The sequence below is a fragment of the Tachypleus tridentatus genome, chromosome 9 (genome assembly GCF_004210375.1).
Source record: "Tachypleus tridentatus isolate NWPU-2018 chromosome 9, ASM421037v1, whole genome shotgun sequence".
Classification (NCBI taxonomy): Eukaryota; Metazoa; Arthropoda; class Merostomata; order Xiphosura; family Limulidae; genus Tachypleus; species Tachypleus tridentatus.
Genome location: NC_134833.1, coordinates 92,526,150 through 92,538,693, shown reverse-complemented (window position 1 = coordinate 92,538,693; position 12,544 = coordinate 92,526,150). Strand labels below are relative to the sequence as shown.

The 12,544-nt window shown below is 37.3% G+C and overlaps 1 protein-coding gene across 3 annotated transcripts in view; it reads left to right on the top strand.

The window, feature by feature from the left end:
• The window catches only part of LOC143225758 (uncharacterized), a 71,645-nt gene that overhangs the window by 55,601 nt on the left and 3,500 nt on the right, over positions 1 to 12,544 (top strand). For 2 of the 3 annotated variants that reach the window (XM_076455711.1, XM_076455710.1), the window contains exon 2: positions 7,134 to 9,611. In XM_076455711.1, coding sequence (XP_076311826.1) covers positions 7,383 to 9,593 — 2,211 coding nt within the window. In that variant the 5' untranslated portion in view covers positions 7,134 to 7,382 and the 3' untranslated portion in view covers positions 9,594 to 9,611. Of the gene's footprint in view, positions 1 to 2,534; positions 2,688 to 7,133; positions 9,612 to 12,544 lie in introns of those variants that run through there. The other variant, XM_076455712.1, reaches the window with a different exon arrangement.

Sequence of the window (12,544 nt, the reverse complement as noted above, 5' to 3'; positions counted from 1 at the left end):
ATTATGTTGTTGTTGTTTTTATCAGTTTCGTAATAATTATGGGATTTATGCTACTTTAAGTAGTGTAATGTTATGTTGCGTTTGTGTTTGCATTTGGCGCAAAGCTACACGAGGACTATCTGCGCTAACTTTCTCTAATTTTGCAGTGTAAGACTAGAAGGAAGGTAGCTAGTTATCACCACCCACCGCCTACTCTCGGGCTACTCTTTTACCAACGAATAGTGGGATTGATTGTTACATTATAACGCCCCCACGGCTGAAAGGGAGAGCATGTTTGGTGCAACCGGGATTCGACCCCGAAATCTTCAAATTACGAGTCGAGTGCCTTAACCATGTGGCCATGTCGGGCCATTTCATTTTTAAGTTCATTTTGTTTCGTAACGCCACTTTGTTGTATATAGTTTTTTTGTTAGCTTTATTTTCTGTTTGGATTTATTACGCATTTGTAATAGTTATGTATCTTTTGTTAGCAATAAGCGAAATGTATTAGCCAGTTTTTCAGAAGAATGGGGAATACAGATTGGTGATGCGCACTAACTAGCGCGGAGTAATATAATTATTTGGTGAAAATAACACACTTTGAATATTCTTCGAAGTAAAATCAATAGCTTACCCGAATACGTTTTATATCACCGAAGTGATCGTCTGCCAGAAGAAGAAAGAGGAGGGATTAAAAAAACAAAAAACAGTTTGATTCATTGCCACAGCTGCCTATTAACAATTCCCAGAGGGTAACGATTTTTTTTTTTCTGTGATACCGGCATGAGAAGTTTTTTAGAGTTACAAGAAAAACATTTCAAGTGATTTGATACTACGGTGACCATGTTCACAATGTTGGCAACACTATCAACTGACTTCTTCTTCCTTCATTGTAGAACGACTGATAAGCTGCATGTTCAAAGAGGGCGAGTACACCAGGGCTCCAATCATCCAGAGAGACGAATTAAGTTCGACCACATAAATGTGCGCATCTAATAAACATGTGTGTATAATACTAAACTAGGCTTTCATTATCGTATAAGGACTCGTTGATGAGCACAGCATCTTCTCGATAACTACCTCTGTTAGGGGTCCGTCATATAGAATCCCTGGTTGTGTATTAAGAACCATGTCTTTATCACTGGAGCACTTAACTGAAGAAATGTTTAACTTGTAAAAGCATCAGTTTGATTTTTCAGATTTATTTCAAAGATTGATGTGAATTAGTTATTCTTTATACAAATAAGTGTGCTCTCGGTGTGCCTGTTCAATCCGTGTGATTAGTCAGCAAAACCTACTGTAGGGCTTTTTGAGACAGTACATAAAAGCTCTCACTCGTTTTTTATACTTGCTTCATATTTCTGTGTCAGTCACAACTCTTTAATAAATAAAAAAATCGTTGTTTTATCCATGAATGTTTTGAGGACTGTAAGGAGATATTTATTTTACAACTTAAAAAACACACAAACTGGTTTACCTCATTTTTCAGGGGCACAGATATAAATTAAATACTTTTTTTCGTGCATATAGACCACGCAGAGTGTAACACCCGCAAGGTGTTGCGTTTTTTTCACCCTTGTGATGTAAATGTTTTGAAATTGACTGTATACGCTTACTGCCATCTATTGGAGGCTTGAAAATCACAATCAGATGTACATAGAAGATTTTTTCTTCCGCGTCCACACTTTAAAGAAGTGTTAAAGAAACTTGTTCTTCGTTTTCCTGCTATATCATTCACCACTGATACTTTGAATGCTTTAATTTTAAAACTCTGCGAAGATAATGTAAGTGAACTGCTCGTTTTAATCACATTCTGTTGTGTAAGACAAATGACATTTTAATGAGAGGTTTATATATTACATACATTTTGCGTTTTAATACAACTCTTTAATTACTCCACTAGTTTTAAAATACTAAAATAATCAACTTGTTTTGATTAGTTCAGTACAGTTTGTTGTTTTATTGTGTCTATCTTTTAATCGTTAGTTCCCAGAATTGTTTTACAGCAATTCGAACATTAAAAGCGCCTATAAGAAAAACAAATGTGCCGAAAGAGGATGTCGTAGGTAGTTTACCGACCGGAAGCCATCTGTACTGATATATTGAATACTTATAATGTGGACTTGTATGACAAGGTATCATAGCTTCAGGCTTAGCTTATGATAATTCACAATTCTTATCACCGAATGAGTCATTTCCTTTTCAAAATAGTCGGGGCTACTCTTACTCTTGCAGTGTAACGCAAAAACTGTTTTGAGATTTAAACACCTTATAGGTAGGTGTTCATGAAGGTTTTGTCTTTGTTCAAATGTAGTAACTTATAATACGAACAATGGCATTTGGCTGTTGGTAAAAATGATTACATCCATGCAGTTGCGTCAACTGTGGCCTTACTTAAACATTGGATGACCTTCTTCACACATTGAAAATATTAAACATGATTAATTACTCTGGTTATTCTAAAATCAGAAGTCACATTGGCTGTGGTCTCTGTTGGCCATATAGGAACGCCAGGGAGAGAGAGTAAAGAGGGGGGGGGGAGTTTTGAGCTGTTGTTCAGGTAGGTTGGTGCTCCTGGAGGGGAAGCAGTAGGAGTCCCTATATGCGGTGGTGGAGACTCGCGCCAAGAACGCCACCTCAGCGAAGAAGGTTAGCAACACAGGAAGAGGCAGCACGTGTTCAGTTGTGATCTGTACCATCTCTCCCAGGTAAGAGTTCATGTGTTTAAACTCGGTCTTCCCACAGTCAGGTTTTTCTATTAAATAACGTATTTTAGACAACTCAACACTTGTAGTTCGATAAGAGTGTGTGTTGGGAATTTTAAAATGCTACAATACGCGTCTTCAGTGTGCAGATATTTTATGTTGAAACTATTATTAAGGTTGAAAATGTCATATGATATGCGTGATATGCACACGGCGACGCAGAAATGTCTCTTACTTCTCGTGCGTCTGTAGCAATAATAGTCTGTCGTAAAAATGTGTACGAAAATGTTTAAACTACCAGTTTAAGCTAATCTTAATTACCAAAGCTAGAGTGTCTTGCATTTTTATTGTGGTGTTTGGCAGTTTCGTGATTATTATAACTAAGTTTTGAACTTGAATATTCGAAACACTCGGTATGGTATTTACTTCTACGAAATAACGCTTAAGAAGAGCTCGACGGTTAGTGGCATGCTTGTCCCACTGTCTCCGTCTAAGTGCTTCAGCCTAGGGAACGTTGGAAGGACCGAAGAAACTCCGTTGATTTGTGATAATAAACATCAAAGTCTGTTTTGAGTCAGCACGTGAAACGCTGATAGTATATTATCTAGAATTAAAGTATTTTAATCCAAACTGTAACTTAGTCGGTGTAACACAATGAACCTTGTCATGCAATAATGTGTTATATTAAGAATTTTATTTGTTTGTGCAGCAAACGTCACCGTGTTTCTACTACCTGAGTAGAAGATGGGATTCCGAGTTTAGCTTGTTGACGGCATCGCTTGGTCTCGTGAGACCTGTGTCATACTGAACTGTTTATTGTAGAGATGTTAAACACGCGCTCAATACACAGAAAGACCAAACAGATGCAATCATAGAAAAGAAAAGAGCGAAAATTTCTGGCCTAGTAAAGAGTCGAATTTATCTGTTCATCTCACTATTATTAGACCGAAGTTTGTTGGACTGGCACCTATACAAACATGACACAGACTATTTTACATCAGTTATCGTCAATGTAGAGAAGCGTAAATACATTCTATATAAAAAGAAGAATATGGAGATTTTTTTGTTCGAAATGACCTGTGTGTAAGATACGTTTGTAAAAACGACATCACTTTGCTTCTCAGGTGTGCAGTGCTTCACTGATTGTTCTGTATTTTGCTATGATCTGTATGCAGTGTGTCTGTAAAGATCAAACTGATTAAACTTTATGTAATGAATTCTGCACGTGCTGCATGTTTTCAAGTGCTTCATAATATTGTATTTTGTTTTATTATAATGAGTTGAAACGACGTTGGTCTCTGCCTTCTTTAATAAGGTGTATGTAAATAATGTAAGTTGGTTGGCTCTTTCTTTGAGGACCCGGCATGGCCAAGCGTGTTAAAGCGTTCGACTCGTAATCCGAGGGTCGCGGGTTCAAATCCCGGTCGCGCTAAACATGCTCGCACCTTATAGCCGTGGGGACGTTATAATGTGACGGTCAACCCCACTATTCGTTGGTAAAAGAGTAGCCCAAGAGTTGCCGGTGGATGGTGATGACTAGCTGCCTTCCCTCTAGTCTTACACTGCAAAATGAGGGATGGCTAGCTCAGATAGCCCTCGAGTAGCTTTGCGTGAAATTCAAAACAAACAAACTTTCTTCGAGAAAAAAAGAGAAATGGATTATTTGTGAGAAAAATTGTTTATTGATTGTATAATTAAATGCTGCTGTTCGTTTTTCAGTTACAAGATGATGGAACTCATAAAGAAGGTGTAGATGTCTAGTTCTTAAACTATATTCTCAACAGGCACGTGATCTTTAAGTGTCCCAGTCTGGAAGCCTGTTCCTCCAACATCCATCCGCCTGTTTTCTTTCTTTCTTTTTTTCTCAAACTCTGATATCCAGTTTATCTAACAATACGTCTGAATTGTTGTTTTGTTTCTTACAAGGAAAGTTTGGTCCAACTAGAACGTATAAGCCAACAGTAAAGACCAGAATGCCCCGTCTTTTTTTACTTTTTCATTAAGCCTAAAAAGTACCCTGATATGGGCATCTAAGAATGGGTGTAACTTCGGTTAAATGACTCATCGAGTCATTGTTAACACCATGAAAGAAGTTTCCTACCTAATTATGAATTAATTAAATTAAACTTATAATTTGTATCCTCGTAATTATTACATAGGCTTAACAAGTATGGACGTGTACAGCGTTTTAGCTGCAAAACTGTTTTAGTACGAAAGCTTCACTTGTCCTTGAGTTTATAAAACATTTAAACAAATATGCAACACTTTTACGCATAAGCTTGGCGGAAATAGTCAATAATATATTGTTATTCCGGGAAGTAATGTTTCATTTTTGAATCTTATTCGGTTTTGTTTTCGTATTCGAAGTTTCTCTAAACCTAATTCGTAGAGTTCTAGGTGATATCAAGTAATCAGATCTTTTCAAGTTCTATAAATATGTTACTAGTATAGGACGAACGTTTTGAGTCACTAAAACACCCGTTCAGTGACACTGCATTCTCTTGCACATCTTACTCTTTAAAGACGATTTGAATTTCCTGTCTTGTTTGTTTGCAAACAAAGTAAAAGCGTTCATTATGAAAACATGTTACTTTTTGAACAATTTCACGTGACTGCTGTATAGGGGTTTGGAATTGTTTCTTTGTTTTGAATTTTTGCGTTAAGCTACACGAGAGCTACCTGCTACCCTAATTTAGCAGTGTAAAACTAGAAGGTAGGCAACTAGGTATCACTACCCACCGCCAACTCTTGGGCTATTCTTTTATCAACGAATAGTGGGATTGACCGTAACATATAACGCCCCACGGCTGATAGGGCGAGCATGTTTGGTATGAAGGTGATTCGAACCCGCGATCCTCAAATTACTAGTCAAGCGTCCTAACCATCTGACCATGTGGGGCAAGGTTTTTGAGTTCTTAATTAAGAAACAATAAATAAAACTTTGCTTTGTTTCATATAAATTTCTAAATCTGTTTTTGTTACATAGACACTTTTTTTTCCTCTCCTGGGTTATGAATGGAATAAATAATAGTTGAAATTGTTTAAGATAATCTGTGTTGCGACTGAAATGAAACAGTAATATGTTTAGTTAAATCTCTCGTGCAGAATGAGTCGCAATTGTAAAGAGTAGTAATACAGATATTTAAAATCAGTTGCTTTGTGTATATGCTGAAATAATCCGTGAATGTATCAAGTGCTGCCCTCTGACATCAAGTATGATAAATATCTCTTTGAAAAACCATCTTCATCATATATTCTAATTCAGTAAACTTCATAAATAACATTACTGAATTTACTGCGTGTTCTAACCCAGTTTAGTATTATCTTTAAATAAGTTATGGAGCTAAATAATATTTTATCTGGTATCTCTTTCTTCTAAAAAGACGTAAGGCATAATTGTATTTGATAGTAACATTCAGAGAAGGATACAAAAATGTTGAATTTATCAAGATATATGGGTATTACGTTATTAAAGAGCAAAAATAGTTTACATGTTAAAATTCTAGAATTCTTTCCATTATTTTAGTTTCATAAGGGAAAGTGCCGTATATGCAGAGTGATGCAGATTGTTTTATACAGTTTGTCCCTTATTGTACCAACGTGTATAATGGTACAGATAGTAGTTTAAGATGGTTTATCCCTTGTAATACTATCATATAAAGAGTAATAGAGATACTATCAAACGGTTTGTTTCTTATTTTAAATAGTTTGATTTTTGTTTTGTCACTGTGTAGAATACTAAAGAGAGCCTGAAACAGTTTGCCCCTCGTAACTGAAGCAAAAATCTATCCCGCTGTGAGTGTGGTATATCACAATTTATCAAATTAAGGTTTATCCACGTTAGTAATGTTGTCAGAATAATTTATTTATTTTAATCTTTTGAATTATTGCCCTGACGTAATTGCGCGTGAAGGAATGCAGTGTGAAGTCAGTAAACTTTTAAATAGACTAGATTTTCGTGAAAATCTATGGTGGAATATCCTGTTTGGTTTAAAATGTATTTTAATAACGTTAAAAAAATGTGTATAGCTGAAGAAAAGAAGACATACATTTTGTACTGCACTAAACGGTAAGTTGTCACATATTCTTGTGCGGACATGTTATTACGTTACTTCATAAGAAGTACAAAACATAAACTTATCCACTTCGCTACCGTTATGGATCGAGAAACCATTCCTTAAACTGTTTACACATAATCTACGCATCATAATATGAAAAAAAAAAATTCCATAACTTTATATAATATTAAATGCATCTTTATGTCAAGATGCTAAGCCTTGATATACTTGTTAACATATATAAATATGTAACCTCTACGCACGATAACTAGTGGCATTTCATATATTGTAATGTTTAATTGTAATTACATTCCACTTTCTTGTACAAATCACTTTTCACTGTGCTATATTATCTATTGAGACTTTTCTTACAATTTGTTTTTCTTTTCAGAACATACAGAATTTGTCAGAAGAAGATAAGAATTCAAGTGTTGGATTCACTGTGAAAAATAAAAGCAGGAATTATTGGACTGAGTCTTCACCATTAAGTTATCTATCACTGGACGTTGATTGGTGAAAATAACGTGAGAGGATAGCCATCTTATAAAGAAAATCCTGAGAAGTTCTCATAAAAAAAATTTGATTAGACTCGCTGACTGGTCTGCCTCTGAATGGATGATGACCAGCGTCCAGGTGTAGTATGGCTGAACAGAGCCTAACAATGACCACTAGTACTGAAGAAGATGGTGCAAAGTCGGTTGATGTTGCCAACACTCGCAAAAGAAAACGCCTAAGCGCTGTTGTGGACAAACTTGCTACTCAAATTGAGAAAAGAAATATCGAAGGCATTCCTGAAGAGACGGTTTCAAGCAGTGAAGAAAGAACAGTTGAAGAAAAATCGCATGAGGACAAACTTTATTCGGTGCCTGCTAGACATATTAAAGTCCCTAAAGCACCTCTAAAGCAACTTTCAGTTGATTCTGATATCAGTTTAATAGCTCAATCAAAACTTGATCTGGGAGAAGTAGAAGAAGCCTTATCTGAGCATACAGAGACAATTACAGTTAACATGCCTCCAACTATAGAACACATATTCGAATCTCCATCTTTGGAGTCTCAATCTCGCCAGAGATCGCCACGATCACCTATGTTTCGAACACCAACTCCTGTCTATTCAGACGTGTCAATTCCCTTAGACAGTTCATACCATTACGACTTCAGTAGGAAGCCATTGCTCCAGCGTACCTCTGAAGACACCGATTTTGGAGAAAAGATAGGTGAGAAATCCCCTTCTTGTATCTTCACTCCTCCAGCTTCAGGAGGCAGTCGCGAGGACAGTGAATCCCGTTCCACGGAGCAAGAACTTCCACCCAGTCCAGGACCTGAAGGAGAGAGAACTGATGACACATTTCTTGGAGATACAATCACCACTTTCAACCTGGAGGTAGGGGCACCTAAACAATTTCTGTCACCTTACTTACATCCTCCTCCTACTATAACTACACCTCAAGGTGTACTTGGTATGGGTGATGGAGCAGTTCGGCCAAAGGTACCACTAGTTGGGAGCCCCATTCCAACCTTCCCCATCTGCAATTGTCACCATTGCAGAACCTTAGCTGGACGTACTAGTGGGAGATTTGGACATCATTTGTCTTTTGGTTCGTCTTGGGACGAACAAGGCCACCAGAGGTCGTTACTTGAAGCAGCAAAAATGCTCCCCAGTTCACCTATTTCACCTCTTACCCCCATCTCACCATTTACATCTGGTTATGAGACCTTTTTTCAGCCAAAATTTTTACCAGAACTTTACCGTCGGCGAAGTCATTCTGACAGTGACCTTCAGCAATGGCTAGAAGCCAGCGCAGAACAAAAGCAATCTATGATGGCCCCTCCTCCGGATCTTCAAGAAGCAGTACATGGAACTGTGATACGACATGGCCGCCTTGTTCCGAAGCCATTAAAAATACCTAACGTACAGAAGAGCGGAAGCTTGGAATCAGATCAATCAACACCACAAGACTCGCCGTTAGACCTGTCGATGAAGACACACAGTCCAAGGTCAATTCTAATACAAGAGAAGCCACTTGGCGGTGCTATACCAGAAACCGTGTCAAAAACATATATACCCTTGTCTCCCGGTACTTATACTAGTGAACACGAAGTTAGCCCCCATGGTTCTCATCCTTTTACCATGTTTGACATGGCACACCCAGTTAGTGCTGGGGTAGGAACTCGGGGATTTCTTACTCTCAAGACAGAGGTCGGACCCCACTTTGGTACGCCATCGTCTCCAGTGGTTACAGAAAGTGGTCTGTTGAGGCGAGATAGTCCAGTAGTAAGATACAATTTAGAGGTAGAGGGAGCTACTGGTCAAGAAGTTGCATATGTGTGTCCCATTTGTAGTCAGATGTTTTCGCTACATGACAGACTAGCCAAACATATGGCGTCGAGGCACCGAAGTCGACAGAACGAAACGGTTTCGAAAACCTACGCTTGTGAGGTTTGTAAGCGCTCCTTTGCTCGAAGTGACATGCTTACTCGCCACATGCGACTACACACGGGAGTGAAACCCTACACCTGCAGAGTGTGTGGCCAGGTTTTCAGCAGAAGTGACCACCTGAGTACACATCAGCGTACCCACACAGGAGAGAAACCGTATAAATGTCCACAGTGTCCCTACGCTGCCTGTAGAAGGGACATGATTACACGCCACATGAGAACGCATGCGCGCTACGAGCTCCCAGACAGCAGCTCTAGCGTTGAAGATATCAGTGAATCACCTCGAGAAAAATCACCCAGAGAGAAAGTGATCGTAGAAGAGTTTGGGTCATCTTCGCCCACGCAGAAGATGAGTGCCTTAACAGTTAGGAGTCCAACGACGCCATCTAGTGGGTCACCTGGAAAAGAATGACCACAGAGATATGTTTAGGTTAGTAAACAGTTCTTATATTATTAATATATTTTAATAATTTTAACTAAAAAGGTAACACGCTTACTTTTGCAGTATTTTTGAGTAGGTAAGAAACTCAGCATCGTATTTAGCTTTAGGGCAGGGCATAACCTTGTGGCTTGCATGTTGGACTGCCGTTTGAAGAGCCCAGGATTCGAGACGCAATGTCGCTGTATAGGCTTTGAGAATGAAAAAAAAATCCCTTGTGAAGTATATTACCTTTATTTCACTGAAAACGGTCTTTCTGATAAGTTCTACATAAATTATGAACACCAGATTAACGTAATAAAACCTCTACACCTTCTAACAGTTATTAAAATCATGACTATGTTGAAAGTGTATATTGGATTTCTGACCTGTTTTCAGAAACTAGCCATTACTTTTAAAATGACACAGGCACATTTTTTCTATTAAAGTGTTTTTATTTCTAGTATTTTAAGGGATAATAACAAATCACGTCAGAACAAGAAACACACTATCGTCTTGGTTAATCAGCGAGTACATTTGTGTTATTAATTTATATATAAAAAGTGTGGCAGTGTTTACTAGTCACTGAATTATTTTACATTCAATATACTGGACCAAAAGCATGACAGTGTTTGTTATTCATGGACTCAACTGACGTTTGATTTGTTTTTTTTCTGTTAACTTCTCACTCTACAGGTTTCAGATAGCAAAGATATTAGAGGGCTGTAAGTTTCCGTTAGTGCAAATTTGGAGTCGAAATTGTCTAAACTTTTTACGCTAACCACTAAAAATAAGGAAGTAAGGCTGGTTCGATTAGGCCGTATACCTACTTCATAGAAATACCTACATACAAATAGAATTAGATTGTCGAATATACTCAATTGTGCATTAAGCTTACTACGACATTGGTTACTTTCTTCTTTCATGGTGTCAATAATTGCTTTCCATGTTTTCAGTAAGATTGTGAAGGAGTACAGTTCTACTGCAACCAGTATCAGATGTCGGTAACCGAAGATAATGGTGATCTTATAGAAACATACAGTTTTACCTCAAACAGTATCAATTGTCAGTAATCAACAATAATGATTTGAAGAACAATTGGATAAATACAACAGTTTGATAGATCCAGTGTCTATACTAATGCAATGTTGGTAATGTATCGGTTAGTGGGAATAACCTAGTAGCCGGCCAGTTGTATACGTTCAGTTCTACAAAAATAGCTTTTATTGCTAAATTGCAATTACCTTTAGCGAACTAAAATTCAGGCTCATGCCCATGGGCTAGCTGGAATAATTGTTGTTGCAAAATACTAAGAGTTTATAGAAGACAGAAACTGGTGTGACGTTGGTCTTGCTTTAAACAGGTACCAACTCCACTGGAGTCGAGAAACAGCGTGATCGACGTCATGTCGGCTACTGAAATTTGACAAAAGAACTCTGTCGGGGGGAAGTTTTAACAGTCGCTTTAACAACACACACCTTCGTGGTGGCCCTCGGGCTAATTATGTGTTTGACCTGCTAGATGTTGCAACGGCAAATTGCTATTACCACCAGACTTTAACCCCAACTGCTTACATTAATTTCTTCAACTGAATCGATGTCGCTAGTTGTTGTTTTTTTGTACCTTTAGTTAGATAATTTTGTTGTTTAAAGTGTCGTTTATTTTATGCAAGCACATTTTGAACAACACTTTAGAAGTTCCACTCCGGTGCCACGAAATTACGTTAATTATCTAATCTTTCTCTTTCTCTAGACTGTGGTGAAAGGGCTATTGTAGAGGTCGCTGATATCTACTCGTTTGTTTTCATATTTTCCTTTCCAATGTAAAAAGTCTCTACGTGACTTGTAAATTTCCTGTGTATAGTTAATTTGAATTTCATGACGTGAGATATGTGAATTCACTTATGTATGAAATACTAAACCTAAAAATCATGTGAAGATGAAAGATCATCCACAAATAGACATCAGACTCATATTTATTACAAGTTACACACTTGAACCACAAATACCTAATGAACCCTTTCGCTTCTCCATCAGTGTACTTCAAAATGTAAGTAACACAGTTCCTGTCTTTCCTGAATTTAACTGGTTACTTCCATGGAGACGGACATGTATTAACAGTAATGTTCGATCTGGAGCTGGCCAACCTAGTTTGCATTTCGAATTAACTTACAGAAACAATGCAAAAATAAAGTGAGTCTGATAAAATAATTTTACAGAGTTTCTGTGACTGGTAAAATCCAGTATTAAATTGTTTTCTTTTTCACAACAATCATTTAATCATGTTTCAGAAATCAAAGTTTACTGTGCCTTCACTCACTATACGTTATTGATGCACATGTATTAGACATTTAATTTTATAAATATTATACTAACGTTAAACAGTCTCAAGTTATTCAAGTAAAAGTGACTTCATATTGATTAGCATTTTACTTAGATGGAACACGGACATCCTGCGGTAAAATATTCCTATACACACATAATCTTACCCAGGATAAGTTCAATCATTCACTGATGTCAGGTGTGCTTTATTCTATGATACAAGATTTGTAGTAATTATTTGGGATTCAGAACTAAGAAGCTTTATGAGTTTAAATTTTAAACATAGCGATGCACGTGTGAATCAGTTAAGAACATGATTGTAATTGTACAACCAGTTGCTTGCTTCATGCTCACATTAGAAGTGGTTATATATATAAAAAAATCCAACTTAATTTCCATTTCCACGCTGTCAAAAAGTGTAAGCGCTTACAAGATTGGACGATTAAAAGCTGTTTTAACCGAGAACCTGATTCATTCCAAATTTTGTGTTGATGGGCCATTTTGAATCCCAACTATTGGTGTACTTGGTTGCATTGTTACCATGGCAACGTTGCCATGATAAATCTAAAATCAAATTATACGCTAGTAGCTTTAATCTGACTCTTAAATACTTTCTGAATGAGA